This window comes from Numida meleagris, chromosome 14, assembly GCF_002078875.1.
Source record: "Numida meleagris isolate 19003 breed g44 Domestic line chromosome 14, NumMel1.0, whole genome shotgun sequence".
NCBI lineage: Eukaryota > Metazoa > Chordata > Aves > Galliformes > Numididae > Numida > Numida meleagris.
The window spans coordinates 734010-758322 of record NC_034422.1 but is presented as its reverse complement, the minus strand read 5'-3'; the positions used below and the strand labels follow the sequence as shown (position 1 = coordinate 758322).

The window sequence follows — 24313 nt, the reverse complement described above, 5'->3', positions numbered from 1 at the left end:
GTATGACAGGTATGATAGCCAGCTGGAAATCCAGCTTGAACTTTGTGGTTTTCGTAATTAAGTACATAATAAAAGTCTGTTTGATTTGCAAATGCTTCTCTCTCTGTGAAGCCATTTTTTTTCTCAAAATACTGTGCAAGACACATGCTGTTTTACCCACACCGACTGCTGTTCTACCCACGCTGCTGGCACCTTCTCTTTTCTCATTGCAGCTCCTTCTGCGTAAGGGAGAGTCGTGTCACCGTGCTTGGTGTCACTGGAGCAGTACAGCTCACAGGTTCTCGGAGGCATCGAGGGCTCCCGTGCATATGAACCCAGAGTGCAAACGACACCTGCAGTCCGATTACAGAACCAGATCACTTCCTAATGCGAGACAGTGTTATGTAGCTCAAGCTTCAGCACAAGACTGGTGAATTAAAACAGTGTCAGCAAAAGGGCAGGGAAGGGTCATTCAAAGGGAGGACCGGATTCAAACAAGTCCCCAGCGATGCACCCAAACGTTTTACAGAGGGCAGGTTTTGTGTGTGCCATCTACCGGATGTAAGGAAAGCCTTTTGCCTTCACATTTTAATTACTAAGGAGCACATTTCTGTTTTGTCTACATTTATATCCACTAAGCAAATAAGGTCACAATTCTCAACAGGAAAATGAGGAAGTGAAAGAAATGCTACTGAAGGCAGGCTGGCATTATTTGCTAATTCACACTGTGTTCATATCATCAGCTGAGCATTGACGTGATCTGAGTAAGAGCAAGACAAAAGGCAAAGCAGGAGCAGCTGGGTTCCGTTCCCCAGGACAACACACCACGTTACAACACAACGTTCCGTTCAGCACTCAAAGGAATTAAAGATGGCACTTCAGTCTTCTCTAAAAGCAAAGTCGTCTTGTAGATTATTCATAGATATCTGTGTAGGCGTTTTGCACTATCACCAGTGGAACAACAGTGGCCATTTTTCTTTCTTTCACTAAATTTGAACACTGATGCACAAAGTATTTCATACATATAAATTGGTATTACAAATAAATGATTAGCACCTGAATAAATTAAAATAGATTGGCACGGATAATGCTAGATAACAGACTAGCACAAACATGGAGTCTAGGGGAAGTTAGGGCTTTCCCATGATTGTTACTCCTTTCATTTAGCCATCTTCAGTGCAACGGATGAAAAATTCTCAAGGCTTTTACAGTGCCTCAGAACTGAGGCTCACAGATCATTTGTCCGCGTCACAGTGAAGCAGACGCTGACCAGCTCACACACAAAGGGCTCAGGGAAGTCGCAGTCCTCCCAGAACCGTCTGTTTGTGCCAGAGTGCAACATGAGGGACGCTTTGGGTGGGAGCAAAGATCAGCGGTAGCCAGTGCCCCGGAGCAGATGCTCAGGAGGAGATAAAAGCAGCCCTGTGGCTGCATGTCCGCCCGGCTTCCGGCGATCTGGAGCTCGGCGACTTCCTGAACCACAGCTTTTATCTGAGAGTTTTCTCTTCCGTGAATGTTTTTTGTTTCTTTTTGAACCCATCTCAGCTTTTGGCATGAAGAGCATCCTGTGACAATGGGTTCTGCAGCGCAATTGCTCGCTTTATGAAAATGTTCTTTTGTGACTTTTGAAACCTGTTATGAGACTTGCTATGAAACTGCAGAAACACTGAGCAGCAGAACTGGAACTATTTGGTGCATGTAATTGAGAAATGCTACGCTGCAGAAACCTGCAGAATGCACGGCCACAAAACACGTTTTGCATCTTTATTTCTCTTGCTGGTATTAGCAGAGATAGGAGATCCTACTGAGGAACACTGTTCCTCCCAGATGGTTAAACAGTCTAGAAATGTTAATGCAGTGAAAGGCAGCCTGTATTTGAGTTATTCATTTTTTCATTTTTTACTTATTATTTCTTTTTTTTCATTTATTTTTAGTGATGCAGTACAGGAAATGAAGCCTGTGTTTGGATTACACCATGCTCAGAGGAGTAGGACTGCTACTTTTCTGTAAGTACACACAAGCCTACTTCTGCAAGATGCGAAATATGGACGCAAAGAAGCAATATTTTGTCTAATTTTTTCCCAGAAATCAGAGACATTTCACACCCCTTCACCAATAACAACCATCCTTTGAAGTGGTTCAGAAATATCTGAGGAACAGCGATATTAATTTGCTGATGGCTTCCTTTCCTTATCTATTTCTCTGAAACACAGAGATGCTGTCGGCTCATGACTTCAAAGAGTGAAACCAAAGCGCAGTGGAACTAAGCTGTTACCAAGGTAATATTTCTAAGTAAAAATGAACGTTTTCTCCTTTGCTTTTCCCGTTTCTTGTATAAGTGGCAGCCAGCTTCACCTTTAAGAAGGAAATTAGGACTGACCAAACAGATATACGCTACTCACAGTGACAGGGCCTGTCTCAGATGTATCTCATTAAGAACAGGGGCAGCACTGCTCGGGATTGATCTCTCATGGTCAGAGGAGGTGCTCCAAACCTCTCATGTGTTCTCTGGAACTCAGATTTCCTGGGACGCTTGAGAAATATAGTATGTTTCCAATCACTGACCCTGAAGAGTTTTCACTTATCTCCAAGGTCATGATTTTACTAATTACTTTCAACATCTGCAATGTATATTTAAAACAATTACATTTGTCCTTGCTGACGCTGTTCTTTACCAAATGACATCTGATGTGATTTCCCAACAATTACATGGGAAAGAGCTTGGTCTTTCCACAATCCGTGGAAGGAGGCTAACTTTGGGAGGGGACAAAATTAAACTACAGTTCTCCCGATAGGAAACATGACATAGAACGGATTCTTGGGCATGAAACAATGTATATTTCCTATAGTTCTTTTCCCCCTGCCTGTCCAAGCTTTAATACGTTCTCAAGAGCCGTCCACAGCATAAATGAGAAGCACTGGAACTGACAAGGCTGAGGCATATGTTCAGTTTTCTTGATGAGCAGGATGAGCGGGCCATTTAGACACTGACCCAACAAAGGGACATTCTAAGCTTTGAGGAAGGGGTCTTCATCATTCGTTGTACTAACTGCCATGAAACACCCCTAACCCAGAGCCACGGCTGTGCAGTGGCACCGCTGCGTTCTCTGGAAAGTCAAACTCAGAGAACAAGGTGCACAGCAGCTCCCAGGGCAAGGCGGCTGGTGCTGGCAGCAGGGGCTGGGAAACGGCTCCATCCGGGAGTAACACACAGAGACATGAAGATCAGTTCAGACCAAGGGGAAGTTTGAGATACTGATCCAGAGGTTTGTGTGTAGGGGAATTCAAGCAGGGAGGTGTGGAACTTGGTTCTAATGTCAGTTTTGCACAATTAATTTCCTAATTATTCCAAGAAAGGGCTCCAAACACTGCCTCACTGTTGACGTAGTGTGCAGGCCAGCCAGAATTCGCTGCTCCTGGCTCCCTGACGGTGCCAGTGGGCAACCCATAAGAGAAAGCCCAGGCAAGGCATGCTTGTAAAGTACAACGACTAATAGAGGGCCAGGGCAACTTTGTTTAGAAGGCAAAATACAGCAGCAAGGACATGAAGGCTGGAAGCAGATCTGTAACCTCTTTCATCTATGTTTGCAACTACGTATATTTGTTTCCTTCCTTTCTTCCACACGAGTCCTGTCACATTACCACTAAGGCTGAAGAGTAGCATGGGCAACCATTTCTCAATCCCAAAGGGCAGCGGCAACACTTGCACTAAAAAAAGTTGTTGGATGGTACTGCATCAGCCATCCTCTATTTCTGGTCCCTCTTGCAAAATGCTGGTGCTGTGTTTAGATCACTGCTTTTCTTTGCTCAGAAGATCAGCTGAGAAAGGGAGTGGCAATTCCATCTTGTTTCCAAAATAAAAGGGGTAGAGGTAAATCTATGGGGAAATCGTGTACTTTCATTTTGTAATCAGCCGATCATTTGACAAGGATTCATTCTTACATATCAAGCTCCTGATGTGTCACACTGGCCTGAAGACGTGCTGGCACTGCTGCTGCACAGGGACTTCATGGAGGCCCACGTCTCTGCAAAATACCGTACGTGAACTCAGGCTCCAACTGAATCTCGTCTCCTGGGAGAACCAGCTTCATTTCAAAGGATAATTCAGAAAGGAGAAAACTTGACTAATAAAGAATAACTTAGTTAACAATTCCACTTTGTAAATCTGCTTGCCTTTGTTTCAGCACCCACTAGAAGAGAAAAACTGACACCAAATCTATCTGTAATAGGATTCCTGATTCTTCGCCTTTGCTTCTGTCTGATCCAAAAGCCATGGTAAGCTGTCTAGAAATCACTGAGCTTTGAATTCATCTTCTGACTCATTGCCTATCATATTCACACTAACAATGCTACGTTTGTGCATAAACTTGATACCAAGTGGCATTTTCTTGTCTTCCAGGTGCTTAACATTTTAGGAGAGAGAAGGAGCAGAAGCAAACTACATTTCATGTCCCAAAAGGCAAATCTGTCTGAGCACTGCCAGCAGAATGCTTTGGGGCTGAGCAAAGCCCTGGCCAGACTGGAGGGTCGGGTGCAGCAGTTCTGTGCCGTGGGGCAGGGTTCATACATCAGGACAAGCAGAGCTGGACCCTGGAGCCTGGCCCCCCTTAGCAGCCCTCCCAGTTACTCTGTGCCTGGTGTTTGTCCTGATTATGTCAGGAAAAGCGTGAAAACACAATCACCTCTAATCCCAAAGCCCCTCTTGCTATAGTATGGTTTCTGTGCGATTGTTCTCAGTTTGAATACCACTTCCTCCCATTTTCACAGGCTGCAAAGCCCCCCATATATCCCCCCAGGATGATATAATAAATACATAGCTGGAACAGTAATAGATGTCATAACATAAATGGTAATTTGTTAATGACTTACTTTGCTTCAAGAACATCATGTCTTTGAATTGAGATGGATACAGACTTTACCAACTTGGATTTCATTACTTGTAAGTAATGATTTACTTAATATCCCAAGCAAAACATCATGCTGATTTGTGTTCACTTTTAAGAAATTAGAACCTTCTCATTTTGGGGAGCTTAAATTTGTTCCCAATGTTGTGACGTTAACGCCACCAGAAGCCACAATGTGCTGATGCTGACGGGGTCCTGAGCCCCCCCACAGCTGTGTCCATGAAGTTCCCTGCAAGTGTAACCAGAGCAGCGAGCGCTGGGAGCCTGTGCAATGAGATCTCGTTTTCAGCATCAGGGAATAATTAAAAACGGTGTGGCCAGGATAAAAGGCTGTAACTGGGTAAGCAAAGGAAACAAACGCAAGAAGCATAAGCGCCAAGAATGGAAATGCCTCTTTAAGCAGAAATGTTGGTCCACTCTGCGATTGTTAAGCATGTGCTGCCCCAGAGTAATCGTTTTCTCGGATTAAGCGATTCGGAGGAACCGGTTGCTCGGTAACAGGTAGCGGGGGAAGGTGGGGCGAGGGCTGCGGAGGTGAACAAGCCGAGCGCTGCTTCCCTTCCCAGCACGCAGCCCTGGCAGCAGCACGGCCCCACGAGTGCAGTGCACGCAGGCATCTATCAGAGGAAACTACAACTCTGTGCTCCTGGGCAAGTGGCAAGGGTGGGGCTTTCCTGTGCTTACAGGCTAAGATAACTGGCATTTCTCCCCCCCTTTTTTAATTGTTTTTCTGTGGTTTCTATATAATCATTATTATAATCATAAATACAGATGTTATTCAGTTTCAGCCTGCGTTGCGGGTTTCTTCCCGTTCACCTCTGAGATGTCCCTGTCTCCGCGGCCGGTTCTTTTGCACAGCCCCCTCTCCCTGACACTGGGGACCCTGCTGCCTTACTGCAAGCAGCCTCAGTCTGACAGGCGTGCAGCCCCAGTCACACATTCCTGCCGGACTTGCACGCTGGAATTCACAGTTTTACACAATTGAAGTAAACCTCATGTATTTCATATACAGCTGCAAGAGGAGATAACTCCTCTGAACTCCATTTACCAGGCAGCCTCTGCTAGGAAGACATTTTCCATGCCAGCAATGTTTACGGCTCCTCAGCCAGAGATAATCGATGGCAGGCTGCTGTTGTCACGTATTGCCGTGTCCGCGTCGTGACGCTCCGCCAAGCTGATGCTCTTTTGATTCATTCTTTTGGGTGTCTTGTGGCGAAATTTCGCCTTCCTGTTGAAAAAACAGTAAGTTGAAAGGCCACATCCCACGGGCCGTGACCTCGCTGCCATCCTCCTGTTACCAGCACTCGGGCCTCCAGCAGAAGGCTCCTCAGAAGCGCTGCCAGGATGCAGGAGGGCATTGCTCAGCGTTAACTCAGCGGTCATGTCCTCAGCTGCTGATGCATGTGATCCCTTTAGCTTCTGCCCTATCATTTCTTGTTCTTCTGCTTCACATGTGGACTTTTCCATTCAGATTTTGTTCATTTTCACCACAAACCTCTGTAGGTCATAATACATGCCAGAAATCACCGCACAACAGAGAAAACCAATTTCGTAGGGGCAGGAATACCTTATTTTCATCTCCGTGATCTCCTGTGTACTGGAAGGACACTTTGGGCTAAATGAAACCAAACCTAGCCAAAGCAGTTCTAAACGCTCTGCGAACATAACTTCCAATGTTGTTCACAACATTTTAACTTCTGTAAGAGAAACAAAACCAGGCCATGTTTATACCAAACTAGCCTCCCTCAGGGCGCCCAGCAGAACGCCACCGGGCTGCAGCTCCTTGTGGGTGCAGCGAGCAGCGGGTGAGATCTCCTTCTCCTGCAGCTGTAACAGCAGCGCGGAACCACAGACGTCCGGCAGCACAGGGGCTGCGTGCTGCAGGGCAGGCTGCTGGCCTGAATCAGGGCTTCGAACCGAGGTGTGTGTGCACGAACGACCTGAGACACCAGGGGTCCATGAAGAGACTGTACCGATGTGTGGCCCAGTGATGGAACCTCTTGTAAAAACGCTCTTTTTGATGCTTAGCTTGTTGACACACCAGGAAGATTCAAAATGTACTTGAGCAATTAAAACAGTAAAGTGAAGTTTGAAATCTTTATGGCAATATATCTAAATAGGATGCATTGCTCTTGGCCTCGCTATCAGACCAGTTTCCTGACTGGTGCAACTAATGGCAATTATCCCTGCTGAAAGCATGAGCATATCGCATGGAACAGACATTATATGAAATTCTTTCATTTCCTGGGTTGTTCCTGGTGGTGCTGGCCTGTCACAATGCCCAGTGGATACACGTGCTGGCCGGTCAGTCTTTTACGAATGGATCAGTTTGGCTCTGATAGTTGGGTCACCCATGCTGCTATGCACCTTGACAAGACCCATGCAAAGGTTCAGCTGCGGGCTTTATCAGCAAATGGGGAATATAGAAATAACGGCACTAAAAGAAAGAAATTCGGCCCAAATCCGTCAGGTTTTCCCTGCGAGCTCCGCCGGGAGTGGGGGGCGGCAGGGTGCGGACCGAGCCGAGGAGCGCTCCCCCAGCCGGGGCAGGAGCCCTCGGAGCGGCGGCGGCGGGCACAGCGGAGCTCCGCTCCCCGGGCGGGGGGGCCCGCGTCCGCCAATGGCCGGGCCGAGTCCCCGCGCCGCGGGAAGGGCCGGGCCGGGAGCGGGGCGGGCGGTGGGAGGGAGCCCGCGGCCGCTCATATAGCGCTGCCCGGCGCCGCCGCCGCTCAGAGCGGCTCGGCAGTTGCGCCCGGGTCCGGTGGTGCGGAGCCGCCGTCCTTTCCCCGCGGGCTTCGGAAGAGCGGCGGCAGCGGCGGCATGACTTCGGCGGCGGTGGAGATTCTGGGGCTGGGACTGGGCATCCTGGGCTGGGTGGGGGTGATCCTGGCCTGCGGGCTGCCCATGTGGCAGGTGTCGGCCTTCATCGACGTGAACATCGTGGTGGCGCAGACCATCTGGGAAGGGCTGTGGATGAACTGCGTGGTGCAGAGCACGGGGCAGATGCAGTGCAAGGTGTACGATTCCATCCTGGCGCTGCGGCCCGAGGTGCAGGCGGGCCGGGCGCTCACGGTCATCGTGGCGCTGCTGGGGCTGGTGGCGCTCATGGTGACCGTGGTGGGCGCGCAGTGCACCAACTGCATCCGGCCCGGCAAGATGAAGTCCCGCATCGTGATCGCCGGAGGGACCATCTACATCCTCTGCGGGGTCCTGGTCCTCGTCCCGCTCTGCTGGTTCGCGAACATCGTCATCAGCGACTTCTACGACCCCTCCGTGCCGCCGTCCCAGAAGCGGGAGATGGGGGCCGCGCTGTACATCGGCTGGGCGGCCACGGCCCTGCTGCTCTTCGGGGGCTGCCTCATCTGCTGCTGCTCCTGCTCGCAGCGCGACGAGACCTCCTTCCCCGTCAAGTACTCGGCGCCGCGGCGGCCCACCTCCAACGGCGAGTACGACAAGAAGAACTACGTCTGAGCGGGGCCGCCCGCTCCCCCCGGCCGCGCTCGGACGCGGACAGACGGCGCTGCCGGCCGGGAGCGACTGCGGTGAGCTCGGCCGACGGGTTCCGCAGCGCTCCCCAGCCCGGAGCCCGCCCGATCGCGGCACCCCAGCGGCGGCAGCCCCAGGCGGAGCGGCGTCCTGCCGGCCCGGTTCCCCGTCGGGCTCCGCTGCGGGGAGCGCCGCGCCGGGACCTGCCCTCGGCACAGCCCGGCCAGCGCTGCCCGGCCCGGCGGCATCGCCGTGCTGCTGGAGCGGAGCCGTGAGCGCCGCGGAGCCGCCGGTGCCTCTCTACGCGCTGCCGGGCCGTCGTGCGTGCGCCGTCGGGGAGGAGAAGCTTCCCTTCTTCGTTCTCTCTCCTGAAAACCTGCACTGACTGACTTCCGCCATGGCTTTAACTGGTTAAGGTTTTTTCTTTTGTTCTTCTTTGTGGGCAACTAAACTCGGGTTCCTATCTGAAAGACGACTCTAACCGTGGCCCTTAAGCGCGCAGGCAAATAGCTTTGGAGAAAGGCACATGGTTTTGTTCGGTTGTTTTGGGCCCTCAAAGAAGCGCACCGCTCTGCGTGCCTTTGAGACGTTTGAAAGTGATTTCAGATAGCTGCTGTCGCTTAGCAGGGAACAAAACCGGTTATTCCAGGTTCTCCATCACTTCTCCTTCGTCAGCTTCTGTTCTTGTACTTGAATACGAACTCACTGCAGGTCACCAGAATGATGGGAGGACTAGATGCAGAGACCTTTGTGCCCCAGCATCCCTCTGTGCCTCTCGGCTGTACTGCAGGAGACGGGAAACAAATCTTTCCCTTGCTCGTGATGCTTAGGCTATGAGAAGCCTTCTTGGCCTTCTCGCTGAGCACTGCTCGCTGCCACTTCTGAATCACGTGTGCTCAGCTGGACATACACACGCTTGGCTCCCCACTGTAACTTTGGTAATGTGTACTTGCCTTAATCAGGCAAATAAATTAAATGCTAGAAGACTTTCTCCAAATATCTTGACTGAGACCACGCAGGCTGGTGGGGAGATGGGAGGTTATGGCTCCGAGGGCCCTCACAGCTCCTGGTAGCACTGCAGACTGGGAGGAAGATGCTCTGGGCAGCGTAACTCATTTTCTGAGCTGTTAAACCTCACCGCAGCCTGGAATATTAACATGCACGTTTCCCTTTAAACTGCAGACACGAACTTCTTTAAAAAAAAACCAAAAGTGTCTGAGGGGTGGTGTGATGCTCTCTCATGCAAATAGTCGAGAAGCTGAAACACCTTCCTCGTACCTTCAAATCACACGGTGCTGCTGCAGGCTGTGGCAGCGCTGCACCGCCACGAGGAGCTCTCTGCCGGCAGCGAGAGGAAGCGTGCTGCGAGCACGGCCCGGAGCTCAGCGCCCCGAGCCCAGGGCACGCACAGCAACACAGCGCAGCCCCAGCTCCGCACCGACTCTTACAGCTTCTGCTGACGCTCAGACGTGCAGGCTAACCGTACCTGGGGGTTGTGACGGATTTACATTGACTGTGTTCTTGCTTTGCTTAGCAAACTGAAAACCCCAGCAGTATTAATCTGTACATGGATCTGAAAGAGATAATAAAGCACCCGCAAACATTGGTGTTGGATGCTGAGCACATTTGCCCTTCTAAAGATAACTGCTTTCGTTTTAAAGCACACACGTTGCAGGGTCTGAACCACCCAGACAGTACAAAGCGGAGCGCTGTGTCTGGGGTCAGTTTTGTTCTGCAGAGAGGTGCAGCTCTTATACAGTTTGCATTTAAATAAAACCTAAAATGTTGTTATGACGGGATACTTAGTTTTGGTACAAGAATGAAATATTCCATATTTCATCAGTGGAACTTTTTTTAAAACAGTATAACCTTGTAAACTGTAAATGTATTTAAATGCATATATTTTGCAAGAAATCTACCAAAGTTGGCTATCATGGTTTGGTGCCTTTATTTGTTCCATGGTTATTTTATTTGTATTGTAAATGCTACTGCCCAGCTGTTTCTGTGACCCAGCCCATACCCACAGCCGTGTTACACCGCCACTCAGCCCTCTGCTGTCGAGCAAGAGTCAGTGGGGATTAGCTCAAATCCTGCAGACTTCACTTTAAATTGAGGTGATCTGCTAAAATAATGGGATTTGTCTCAAATGAAAGAATGAAAAAATAAGGCAGACCCCGGCAGATGGGCCTGCATGGGGCTTTACTCTCGAGCGCTCAGGAGCGCTGCCGGATTTGGGCACTTACCAGGAGACCAGTCTGCCTAGTTCCCTGCTAGAGCTCAGAATCAATCAGAACTGGTGTTGGCTGGGGGGGGGAGCGCTCACCTTCCAATGGAATTTTTTTTAGCAAGCCAAAATTCTTGATGGCTTCATGGCATGGCAGGGCTGGGTCCACTGATAACCAAAATCTGAAGCAACTCCACAGTACGACCTCATGGAAGAAGCCAGTGCTAACTGTGTATGTACTAGTCAACAAACCCTCATCCGATCCAAAACGTAGCTCGTGGCTGATGGGTCAAAATTCACTGAGGTCACAGGGTAGTGCCCAACAACATCTATTCAAAAGAATACTTGTATTTAATCTCATCCTTCAGTATACTTAATTATTGCATCACTTTACAAGAAAAAAAAAATGAACCACCCAAGTGAACGCTGCTGCCGACATCACTGGCTTCAGGGCATAAATTGGTTTCTTTTGCTCTGTTTTGTTTTCTGAGAGCAAAGATCTAGTCCTGAAGCTTAAGAATTGAAAGCACTCAGGAGCAGGCCTGAACCTCACCCCAATGGAAATAAAAATCTATAGCACTTGTTTTTATGTTGTATTTATAATTCCACATAAAAATAAAAACCATCTAAACCAATCCCCGAACAGAGTCACTCTTTATGAAGGGCGGGGGACGGTTTGGGCCCAGTAGCAGGGAGCGGTGTCGGTGTCCATGGAGCAGCCTTCCCTCGGGTGCTGGGGGACAGCTGGCTCAGCCCTGGGGAAGCGGGAACTTCCCTTGCGCTGCAGTCGGCACCCAGCCCTCCACCGGAGCCTCAGACAAAAGAGCAAGTGGCCGCGGTTGGTCTTGTGATGTGAGCACATTAGGAAGTGGACTGAGTCCCAACTACTTCGAGAGCAGCTCTAAGCGTGAAGCTCTTTAAGCTTTCAATTCCTGCAAGTTCCAAACAGAAGGGGAAAAAAAGCCCGCTGCTGCTTGGATCAGTCCCAGCATGACCTGATACCCTAAGTCCTTTCCGCCATCCGTTTTTGTCAAGAAGTGCATTCAAACTGGGGAAAAAAACATTTTCGCAGTTGTATCAGAACTGAACCTGTGAAAAAATGCCCGTTAAAGGAAACTGCAGGGGCTAATTGCTGGAGGGGGAGTTTGCCGACGTTACCTGACTGCCAGGGAGGTCTTTCAATATTTTACAGACTTTTTTTGGCAAGATTTTTATGCTTTCTTGAACTAAGTGTTGCTTTAAAAATGAAGAAAAAGTATCTTCAAAGACTTCATTTCGCAGCATTCTTGCCAGCTTGGTCGAGATTAACAAAAGCTCCTTGCCACCCTCCCGCTGCTATGCACAGCTGGGCTGGAAGAAGGGTGCCTGCCGGCCTGGCCCTTGTCCCACTAAACAAAACAGTTCAGTTATGGGTTTGAAAGTAACCTGCAGTTCATAGCCTGCAAATCTGGTTAGATCCTGTCTGCGTAAAGAGGGGAAATGCACCAGGCAGAGGGAAAAGGAAGCTCCATCAGTCACGTTTGCTGCAGGATGTTTAAGGAAATATTTCCTTTTCCTGCACAGAGATGTTTGTTGGGCATCTGCTCTTCGGAACAGGAATGAAATATTTTACTCTTGAGCGACAAACCACTGTAACTCCAGATTTATGTTTGCAAATCTATTCCTCAGCGAGGAAAAGATACCTCCTGTATGAGGTATTTACCCTTATTCCTTGGCCATCTGTCAAACCACAAATGCAAACAAATATTCTCTTAAACCAACTTTCCTCAAACTGGGACGAATCCATACATCCACACATTAGTAATGCTAAATAAGAATCCTGCCTAACGGAAGCCAAATGCCACAAGTAAGTGACACATCCCTGCATATACTCAGCAAGACATTCATGCAATATTCATAATCACAACATACCCACAATGCATTTTTGTTGGTGCATCATGTACTAAAAAAGAAAACAATTAAGTACATGCTTGAGGATTTGCTTTTGTAAGTCTGCTTTGTAACATAGAGCAAATATTTCTGCTGTATTAGGTCAGTCAGAAGACAGCAGCTGAATTCTCTTTTCAAGTCAAACACTGTTTTTGTTTTACCTGTACACTGATTGTGGAAGAAAAAATGGTTCCAAAAGCAGATCCTCAAGCAGGTCTCACAGTTTTATTTCAGAAGTAACAAAGTTCTGTTGTTCTCATTCCGATCAGACCTTTGTGTGTGCTTGTATGTGTGACTCTGCTCCAGTCTCCTTGCTGATTCTGTGCAGGAAGGAGCTGCCTGTCTAGAAAACCCCTTCTTTTTCTTACCACACACTTCAGTTACAAGAAAAGCACAATTTCAACCACTGCGTCATTGATAAAACCTCCCATGGCAACAGCAAAGGCTTTACAGTTGCTTGGTTACATGAGCCTCGCTTCACCTTTTCTTTTTCTTAAACACAAATTGAGACGTTCTGCCATGAATCAATTTAACAGTGTCTTTTGTCTGTGGCATTTTCGGATTTTGTTTACAACTTCAGGCTTCCCCCTCCCTCCAGAGCTCACCACGAAGCTTCAACTCAAACTCCGGCACAGAGAGGTGACAAATAGCATGGCTTCCCAGGGAAGCACGCGTGTTACACCTGAGGCATCCACCCAAGGCTTGTACCAATCTTCTCATCACATTTGATTCCAGCAGCACCTCAGGCACTCTGACATTGTCCTGAAGCACAGCTTTTGAAACTGGCAGAAACGCACTTTACTCCATGACCAACAGAACTGTCAACATGAAACCGCAATTTCATAATGTTACTACAGGAGAGTAAATTAAGAGAAGACATCCAGCACTCAGGACAGAACAGTACAAAGACTTTAACTAGCTAGAAAACCAGGCAGAAAATAAATTTGAAAACAGTCTGCATCTTGTACTCCTATCCTCCTCTGAGCAGCAAAGGGCTTTCACTGACCAGAGGTCTGGCAGCAGCTGGCTGCATGTCCACAGCAGCCACAAGATGTTCCCAAAGCCCAGCTGAGCTGTATTCACACTACTTGCTGTAGTGAGTCTCCTTAGGGCAAATACTGTAGTGTGTCTCTTTAGGGCAAAACATGTCTGGTTTAGAGAGGCTTGAAGTGCCTAGGAGCTGTAATGGATAGCAAGAGAGGTGGATCCATTCCCCATGGCACCAGGTCCAGGGAGGATCTCTACTGGTGGGCTCTCCAGGCTGTACCAGCCAGGCTGCCTGCGTGGTGCAGGGAGGTGCTCTGCTATACACAAACAGAACAGATGAGTCAAGCCAGTGCATGTTTATTTACAGTGCAGGACAAAAGTAAATGTTTGCCTGTAAAACCCAGCTATTTTAAACAACAGATAACTCTCAAAAGCGATTCTGATCACACAGGATCACAACTAGGAGAATTCTGAATATCTCCAGAGGAGACAACTCCACAGCCCCTCTGGCAACCTGCTCCAGTGCTCCGTCACCCTCACAGTAAGAAGGTTTTCCTCATACTCAGATGGAACTCCCTGTGTTTCAGCTTGTAGCTGTTTCCTCTTACCCTGGCGCTGAACATCACCAAAAAGAGACTTGTTCCTAGAGTCCCAGACAAGCAGGTAAGCTGACCGAGGTCTGAGTGTCACTGATCTCTGTCACGTTCCAGGTACTCCAGCAATGAATCAAACTATACGCAGGCACCTGGGAACTTCGTTCTCACTCTCAAACACTCCAACTAGAACCAATTCCACACTGCTACTTGGGCACAAAAGAGTTCACTCTGGAAAGAAAAATATTCACTCTTGGACAAGAGCACACACGAAATCTCAAAGCAACATGTTTCAGTTTCAATATGGCTTCACAAATTTGAAGGAACAAGCAGAAAAACAACAATCACAATTCTTATCAGCTCTAACAAGTGCCTAGCACGGCAGAATTCTTGTTCTGTGTATATTTTTAGATTACCCTTCCAGTTGTATGTTCTGTCCTTACTGCATATCTTTTGTTAGAATTAGGATATCTGTTGCAGCAGCCTGGATAACCTTTAGCCTGAGCTACAAAACCTTCTACAGTTTCCAATTATAACAGCAATCTTTCATTCTATAACACAAATAAACCAAAGTGTTATCTCAGCACAGAAGACTCACATGAATACCCAATGACTGCTGTATGATTTCACCATTTTTTTCTCTATCATTTCCTCCTATTATTTCACTAGAGATGACTGCCAAGATCCAGGCAACATAATACATTTCACTGTGTTTGTTTCTGAAGTGGTTTACATCTACTTTATTTTTGTTACGCTGTTGACATTTAACCATGTTGACATGCAAGACGGAAGGTTTTAAAATTTTCTACCTACTCTCAATTCCATTACATCCTTGGACCCCCAAATTATTTTTCCTCCTGATTTTATTGTCTTATCCAACTGAGAAGGTCTACTCGTCCCATGACATGTTGATTTTAGATAACTCTTAACTTCCATAGATTTTATATGCAGTGCATGTTATGGAAGAGGAACTTCAGCAGTTCAAAATAAGAGTAGCATTTCAGATATCTGGAAATGGTTTCTCCATAAAGACAATCTTGGTCTACTATATAGTATGGATTGAGCATCGTTTTAGGGAAAGGGTTAGTCCCACTGGGTGATGCAGCAAGAAATGAAACACCAAAGGCCTTGTTAAAACAGCTGCTCTGTCCTAAAGGCTGATTATTAGCAGTGGGAACAATATCTTTGTCTCCTGTTCTTCTCACAAGATTAGTGATTTTGTTTGATTCTTGTCTGCAAAATGTATCCACAGCCTTGCAGAAGTTGCCATTTGGTTTTTTGCAATGCTAGGATTGAGCTCCACTGCTGCACAGAAAACAAGTCTGCAGCAAAGGCAGGGTGGGAGGAGATAAAACAGCAGATTTTTTTTCCCCCAGAATAGTTGCTCAAGTCTGAGCAATGCCACAAAATGGAAACGAGAACTTCAGTTTTAGTAGCTGTTGCTACACCGGACTTTGCAGTACAAAGGAAAAGGATAAATTGCAATCCTTCCGAACCTAAGCAGCTTAGAGCTGTCCAGGTCTGTAGGGACTCTCTGATATTACATTTTGTCCTTCCATTAATGAAGAGGTAGGGATTGGTGCGTCAGACACAGGTACGTACCAGGCACCTCGACAACCCCGGAAATATCTAAGAAATGCAACGATGGACAAAGCTGCAGAGAAGTCTCCAGAGAGAGCCAGAACATCTCAGAAAAGACTTAACAATAAGCAAAGAGCATACAAAGGATGAAACTCAATGGCACCTATTGCAGAGATCAGTTGTGAAGCAGCAAGGTGAGAACAACCAGACATCAAGCTGCAGAGCATACGTCTCTCTAAAACCTTCAGCAGGTTCAAGGGGAAGTTGCAGTGAGGATGTCACTGTCCAGCAGCCAAGTGGTTCAGCCCCCTCCTTTGCACTGGTACTCGTGGTGAGGAGCAGACTAGACTGGCTGGGGAGACTTAGCTGGCTGAGAAAAACTAACAGCAGTTTTCTTTGTGTAACCACTGCCTTGCTGCACCATACAGGCGCACGAGCAGGCAGGATGCAGAGGATTTAAATTGCCATCAAACCTCACTCTTTGACCTTGCAAACGAGTTTGAATCAAACAGAAGGGTCTTAACTCAGACAAGGAAAGAGAAAAAGGAAAGATATTGAAAGTGCTTCAGTGAGCAAAGGTGGGGTAAGATGCTACCACACACGTAGGCACTAAACTGAGTGAAACTTTCCCTGTAGGTGTTACTGGGAAGACAGACAGCACACACTGTTAAGTAGTTAACAGAAATAAGAAGGGAAACAAATGAACATATCCAGGGCAGACGAAGTTAGAGCTCAGCTTAAAATGTAGGACTAAAAACAGTCTGTTTCAGAAGCCAAAAATTCCTCAGACAAGGTAAAATAGGGAGATTTTATTATTTTAACAAATAGACTAGAAAATAGCATGTATAATTCTGTACATGACATTGTCAGTGTACCAGACAGCTAGAGGGCTAAGATGCATCCCAGCAACAGACAGGTTTTTTGTTCTAAAATCAAAAGGATGTAATTAATAAGTGAATTAAAAAAAAAAACAGCACAAGTTGCTGTATATGGATTGCAACTGACACACTTGATATTGCTCACTTACTTATTCACCTAATATAATCACTGCAAAATTTGTTACTACTAATTGATCTGCAACATTAATATCCCTTGGGATCTCCCTTTTCATTTGAATCAGAGGCTCTCTTTCTAACACCCACGCTGCTGAAAGGAGAAGGTGAGGCAAGGAGGAAATGAAAACTGTTTGAAATCTAATGAAATAAAAGACCACAAAAATGTGCTGAATAACAAAAAAATGAGAGGTCATCACATTTTTTTCTTCTAAGGGCTGTAATCAGGGGAGGAGGAGGAGTGGCAATTTTAATGTAACTTCTGGTGAGTCAATGCAGTGCTCTTGGAGCCATGTACAGTACTGCTGCCTTTGAAAGGTTCAGACAAGAAATCTTTTCTGAAAAGGAAACATTTGTTGGTTATTTGGAGACAGCAGATGCATACATTGAGGCTAATCAAAATGGGACTTTGGCCAAGAACACGAACAATATTTACATTTACCAGCGAGAAGTCTCCGTAGAGAAGCATTGAGTTAAAAGAGTTTAGCAGATAATATGAGAAAAAAAAGACAAGCGATGAACACAAACAATGCTGGCACCAGCTTCTAACGATTCCAGAAATAACCCTTTCTTCCAAACAGATCTTTTTCCTCCTACCACCCGTTTGTGCAAAGAAGAGATGAGGACTCTAATGCTGGGTACAAGGCCCCTGTGCAGCTGTACTACATTTCATTCCCCCTTTTGTTGCAGAGACGGTTCAGTGGGACGTGCTACTGGATCCTATTTCTTTTCCTTCCTTATTCACAGCAGAACCTTTCACTTAGCATTTCTAATAGCGTCATGTAGTGCTGTCATTTCAGGAAATGCCTGGTTGTATTCACTGCTAAATCAAGTAGGAGTCATGCTGGTAATTCAGGGAACACCTCATCAGAAGAAAAAAGGCAATTGCTGCTGAACTATTGTTTTCCATTTCATTTCACACACTCAAAAGAGCTCTGGTGACCACCCAGTGGGTGCCCTAAAACACAGATTTCAAGACACCTTCCTGAGCCCGAAAGGCAAGCCGGATTTACCGCTCACCCTCTATTGTTACTCAGACTCTTTTCCTGTTAGTCTTTATTTTCTATTTTCGTATTTCACCCTGACATTTTCAGTCTTTTTCAGGCTCTCTTCTCAGTTTTGTACGCAACAGTTGGAAAGCTTCCCTTTGACAGTGTGCTGTGCTCAGGGAGTTTGCTGAAGGGACGTTCCACAATAGGAGCCAGCAGGACCGAGTCAGAATTCAGCAGCTTTAGCAAGGAGAAAGTCTCTCACAGACGATATGTGCATTGAGTTGTTGTTCTAACTACTCCATCCTTAACTCTGCTACAGGCTATTCTATTTACATGGCTACACTGCAAGCAGAACCAGCTGAAACAATACTCTTCCCCCATCTTCATGTTCATGAAGCAGCACACACTGGATTTGCAAAGCAGGTAACCGTATACCTACCCCGATGCTTGAGCAAATGCTGCTTCTGTGGGTGTGAACAAACTATGACAAAATAAAAAGAAGCCTGAACTCTTACCATGAGGGAGATTGAGACTGCTAGTAGTAAGAATGGAAGGCAGCTTAGCTTAACACTAGAAACAGATAACATGCAGATAGCAATATCTCGTGAGAGCAGAGAACAAGCAGGCAGCAAGGAAAACTGCGTGATTCAGTTTGGGTTTTTTCTTTCTCAGTCTCTCTCAGTTCAACAACTTTTCCTTCCCTTGAATGGTGCACCTAGGAAATTGCAAACAGGTATTTAAAGCATTGTGCTTGGTTTTTCAAAACTCAAGGCTAACGCTGTCCAGAAATGGCACAGTGCTGAGAGCATACACTTGTATGCCATTAAAACTAAAGGGCAATGAATTTTACTGACTACTGTAAACAAAGAACTTACTGGATCATGTTATAAAAAGTAGAAAGTCTTATAACAAGTGAAAAAATGAAAGTAGAAAGTGACAGTTGCTGCCTTTAAAGGCCTAAACCCTCTAAGCAGGATACCCTATTGGCATTAGGTCCTGAGCTGGTCTAGCAATGGACAGTTACCTGAATCCTCAGTTCCAGATAAGATCAAACCTGGATATTGATTTAACCTAGTGAGCAAGGAGCACCTAACTGGGGCAGTCACACACAGACAGTATAAATGAACTGAATAACCTTCAAACCCATTTAGGAGGCAAGTATTCTAAGACAAGAGTACGTTACCTACCGAACTGTACACCATAAAACACCGGAGTTCTTACCTGAAGTATCAAGTTGCAGAATTACATTACAGCACAAGTTCTGCAATAGTTAAGCTCAAGATCCTGTTTCCATTAATCAATGAACTTTTCTAAGTAGTCTAAAATTCACAGGATGCCCTGAGTAGCCTGGAGAGCAGATTAGCATCACAAGACTGCAGGGCAATAGTTTTTTGTTGTTTGTTTCTACAACAGTAGTTGTAGAAGAAAATATTGATTCACTGAGAGACAGAGAGAAGTGGAGAAGTTACACTATTCAGCTATCCTGACAGCAATGAAAATCAGAATCGAGCCCTAACTGAATTTCTTTCTGGGGAGAGGAACACAGTGGGGTTCTGTGAAGGTCATCCCAGACCGCAGCGCAGTGAGCAGCAGCACGCGCTGGAGTTGGTATGTTTTGCACACATAGTACACATCCTTACAAAGACCAAGAATTACATTCCTTACCATCTCTTTAGAGCTTTGTCCTGCAAGCTATCCTAGATCTAATGCTGTGACCTCTTCACAGGTGACCTGTTTCTGACAACTGGAAGAGCAGACTCAAAATAGCAGTATCTTAAAAGCACTAAGTTTCTCACTGTCATCCTTCAAAGCAGATGAACTAAAAATATCCACAAAGTGGGTAAACATCATAAGGTAACTCACCAATTCCTAATAATAATAATAAAACTGAGTGCTCATTAAGCCGGCTTAACACTGTTTCAGAAATACAGATTGGATCTCTTAGAGATCTGACCAGTTTGTTCCATTAAAATGTAAAGACAGTCCTGTTTATTCCCTACTTTCCTGAAATATTTAACAGCTTCATTCACCTAAAGGAGATTTTCCCAAGGCAGAGAAGGGAGTTGTATCCCTCTCTCCATCTCCATTTGTTCTAATCTGTATCAATTTGAAAATGAAATTGCTCCTTCCAGTTCTGCCATGCGTACCATACTACCAAATATTTTGAAATGCAGCAATCCCTAAAAAAGAACAACAGCTTTAAATATTTTGGCAGTTCGCTAACAGCAAACAGTTGCCATAAGACAACATAACCTGACAAATGTATTCTGCAATCCTGGTACTCAAATCCTGAATTACAATGGTGATCACAATGGCATTTAAAAACACTATATTACATGCTCATTCCTTATAGGCTAGCAATCCAGCTAGACTCTCAGATCACACAAGAGAGAATTATTAATGGCATACTTATTTCAGGAGCCCCTTGGTGACTTTCAGCAAGTAAAAACACAAAGAGCTGAATGTCCCTGTGAATTCTTTCCAATCCAGTGGCAGGTGCCTCCGATTTTCCACTGACATGCAAATGAATGATTAAATGAAAGTAAATTCCACCGAGCCAAACAGTGGAAAGAGACACCAGCACCACGAGGACTGAGAAAACAGACATGCTGCATCAACGAGAAGAGGTGACTGAGTGCTCTACCCAGTTAAAAAGACAGCATCTCTTTCTGTAAGGTAACATCAGCTTTTTTTCAAGGACCAGAAAGGCATTATTCCAATTGAAACTGTTTTTGAAAAGAAAATAGAAGATTCAGAATATCATAGTACTTATCTAATACAGGTAACCTAGTTAACATCAAGGAATATCCAGAGAAATCACCTACACTCCTTAAGTCACAAAACTGTCTGACTTCAGAGAGGCCTGTAGTTGAGTTAGGGAATGAAAAACAAAACCCAGACTTGATAAAATGGACCCGAATGCAGAAAGTGAATGAGCTATGTTGTGACTTCACTTGCACGTACATTTTACTTTGGTTAGTTCATGAGGTATGATCACGCTTGTATGTAAATTTCTACATGGAATCTTTCCATAGAGAACCTGATTTTCATTCTGATCTAAGGAAGTCTTCTGAGCCTTTAGTTAGTTCATGGCGTGCAGCAGTGACTGACAAATGATTGTGATACCAAATTAGTCCGTTTCTTTAGCATCACCTCTCTTTACTAAGGTCTAGATATATTGTCCAGGAACACCACTGAATAACATACAGCGAGAAAAAGTACCTAGCGTCAGAGTAGCTACACAGCAGGCACTACTGAGAAAATTGAGATTATTTTTTCTGCACAACAGCAGCGATTGGGAAACCTGCATTCCCAGGACAGTCATGAAGTTGTGTATAGTTGAGTAAAAGATCTCCTGCCTGCTTTGAACGTGCTCAACCTTTGACTTGCTTCTCTAATTCTGCCACCTTTAAATAGGAAAAAATCAAAACTCAAATGCTTGAAGAGAATGAGTATAGTTTGAAATTAAGGCTCACATCATTTTCTTTCCCTAGTGAGTGTTTTGTTATATTTCCTGCTAAGAAAGTGTTTATAATTCAGACACTTGTGCATAGAGGTGGCACTGTACTTTAGAGCTCCACCCTGGGCAGCATTTTTTCCTTAGTCCTTGAATCCAATCCAAAGGGAACTTTCAGTACCATCTTGAAGCCAACAATGGTACATGAGAGCCAAGAGAGACTTCAATTTTTCCATTTAAAGAAACAATTCACTGTTTTCTTTCCCTTCAACAAGCCAGACTTTTCTGTTAGGTTTCCTGGGATTTCTCTACCTATGGAGGTGGGAAGCCACAGATGAGCCAGCAGTGTGCCCTTGCAGCCCAGAAAGCCAATCGTATCCCGGGCTGCACCCAAAGCAGCGTGGCCAGCAGGGAGAGGGAGGTGATCCTGCCCCTCTGCTCTGCTGGTGAGGCCTCACCTGGAGCACTGTGTCCAGACGTGGAGTCCTTGCTGTAGGAGAGACACAGACCTGTTGGAGCACGCCCACAAAAGGGCCACAAAAGTGATCCATGGAATGGAACACCTCTCCTATGAGGACAGGCTGAGAGAGCTGGGGCTGTGCAGCCTGGAGAAGAGAAGGCTGTGAGGTGACCTGAGAGCAGCTTGTCAGTATCTAAAGGGGAGCTACAGGAAAGAAGGGGACAGACTCCTCAGCAGGGTCTGTGGTGACAGAACAAGGGGAAATGGTTTCAAGCTCAAAGAGGGGAGATTTAGGTTAGATATAAGGAAAAAATCTTTTACAGTGAAGGTAGTGAGGCACTGGAGCAGGCTGCCCAGTGATGTGGTTGATGCCCCATCCTTGGAGACCCGAGGATAGCTCAGGCCCTGGGCAACCTGATCTAGCTGTGGTGTCCCTGTGCATTGCAGGGAGTTGGACTAGATGGCCTTCAGAGGTCCCTTCCAACTCTAAGGATTCTATGATTCTATGATAGAGCTGGACCCTTTGAATTCCACTTGTCAGGTGAGCACTTTTCTATGCCCTCTAGAGTACACCAGATTTAACTAAACAGATGACAGCTCTTCTGCAAGCCATTCAGAATCTTAAGACTAGAACAGTTCTCACAGAATGTCAAACTAAATGTGATGATTTTTATCTACTAACATAAACTGAGCTTGACAGTAGATAAGATTCAGTTAAACTGAAACTTCTGTTTTACAGCTTCTGCTGTGAAAGTTGTAGGCTTGAGACAGTAGTGGGAAGAAATAGTATCTACTCCCACTAAACTTGCTATGGCTCACAAACTAGAGCTCTTATTATAGTAGCTTCATCTAAACACCAAAGCATAACATTCAGAAGCTAGGCATACACAATACTTTAGATCAATGCAAAAAAAAAAAAGCTATCATTGCCAGGTGTTCGGCCAGGAACATTTTCTGTCCTTTATGTAAGGTTTTAGAGTAGCAAATACAAATAGTATTTGCAAAATAGTTTGCTAAAAAATCGTTCTAGAGATTTTACTTTATTCACAAGAACAGAAAAAATGACAACAAAATCTTCCAAAAATATTTCAGTTCTAAGCTTGCAAACAGAGTTTATCTTAGCATTAAGCACTTTCAGTTCTTTTTGCCATCTTACACCAAGTTACCAGAATTTACTCTCTACATCTACTTATGCATCATTCAGTGATGGAGTCTGACGTTTTTTTTTCTTATATTTTTCCTTACTAGCAGTTTTTCAGTGCAGCAAACTAACTGTGCTCTTGCTTTGATTTGAAAAAATAACCACCACTAAACAGGTTACGTTCTGCTTGGATGGCTGTGAAGTGATGCACACAGCAAGAAAACAATGCTACCTTGGATCACTGCCAGCCTACCAGTCAGGACAGAGGTACTGGAGTTAAAACAGCTACATCCATTAAATCATCAGACAGGTGAACAGTACAGCACCAGTTAAAAGGGAAAGGAGCATGTGAAGAACTATTAAACAGAGGAAGAGAGAACTGGCAACATCATTACACTTCTGATAAGTCTTGTGCACCTGCATCTCAAATACTGCCTGCAGTTTTCCTTCTGGTCTGACAATTACTTACAGCAGAGCAACAGTAATCAGGATGCCAGAACAGCTGCAGCAAAAGGAAAAAATAGGCTGTGATTATTCAAGACTGGGAAAACTGTGGGGAACACAGAAGAGGTTTATGAAATGATGACTGCACAGAGGAAACAGACAAAGACTGTAAAGCATCACAAAAGCCAACAACTGGCAAGGCTGCAGGTCTGTTCCCTACACAATATCGCACAGGATAAAACTGTCTAAGGATTCGGGAGGAAGTTGTCCAGGTTTGCAGATAACTACTGACAGGTACCAAATACACAGAAACCACATTTGGATCAGGATGTCCTCGAGAAGGAGGGCTGTGAGAATACTAGTGTTTGTATGTGGAAGGAAGCATGTTATTTCTTTGTTCCCTAGCATCTGCTTTTGACATTAGACAGGTCAAAATTCTGATTAAGTGTCCTTCTGGTCTCCCCCAGTGGCTACATTTATGTTTAAGGTGGTATAAACCTAGCACTTCATTCATACAAGAACGCTGCTGTACTTTTTCATTTTTTTTTCTTAAGAGCAGTACAGAAAGTAAGAGTTAATTTTCACCACTGCACAACCTTAACGTTGCTAAGTACAAGACTGCTAGCTCAGAGCAACAGAAATAATCTAAAGCACTGATTTTTACAGCAAACACACTGGAGGAAAAAGAGTTACTGCAGCTCAAATATAATCCTTAGGGAATGTTTCTGTTTGCATTCAGACACCCAATGCTACCATACATCTAAAGAGGGTAAGCCGATTTCTTAGAGCTTTAACTATTTCTTTTATAATGACGTGTCAGAACCACATTTTCTATTTGGGCAAATAAATCAAATGCAAAATAATCTCTTCATGAAGAGATGTTAAGAATTCTTGGCATGGAAACTCTGTCCAACACCTACCTGTTAGAAGTGACTACTGAAGCAGGCCACAGCATTTCAGTGAGCCCTTGGAGCCGCCTCGCTGCGGAGCACGGCTACTTTTCTGTAGATGCTGGGGACTGCAGAAGTTTGGATCTTCTTGTACAACAATTCTCCAAGTAAAGAGTATTAACACGTTCATTTAT

General features: G+C 45.5%; 1 protein-coding gene and 1 long non-coding RNA gene across 3 annotated transcripts; both read left to right on the top strand.

Moving 5' to 3' along the window:
* Positions 1314–4129, top strand: LOC110406164. 2 transcript variants are annotated; one of them, XR_002443303.1, is made up of 3 exons: positions 1314–1985; positions 2193–2258; positions 3930–4129. It is a non-coding gene; the product is annotated as an uncharacterized LOC110406164 (long non-coding RNA). The 2 variants fall into 2 exon arrangements; XR_002443302.1 differs by having other exon boundaries at positions 2065–2258.
* On the top strand, positions 7613–11228 carry CLDN5 (claudin 5). Its single transcript, XM_021413064.1, has one exon. The coding sequence runs from the start codon at positions 7704–7706 to the stop codon at positions 8352–8354; it is 651 nt and encodes a 216-aa protein (XP_021268739.1). The 5' UTR covers positions 7613–7703; the 3' UTR covers positions 8355–11228.

Bases quoted from the DNA above. Each gene is read 5' to 3' on its own strand.
- CLDN5 (XM_021413064.1), top strand. From the start codon at position 7,704: ATGACTTCGGCGGCGGTGGAGATTCTGGGGCTGGGACTGGGCATCCTG.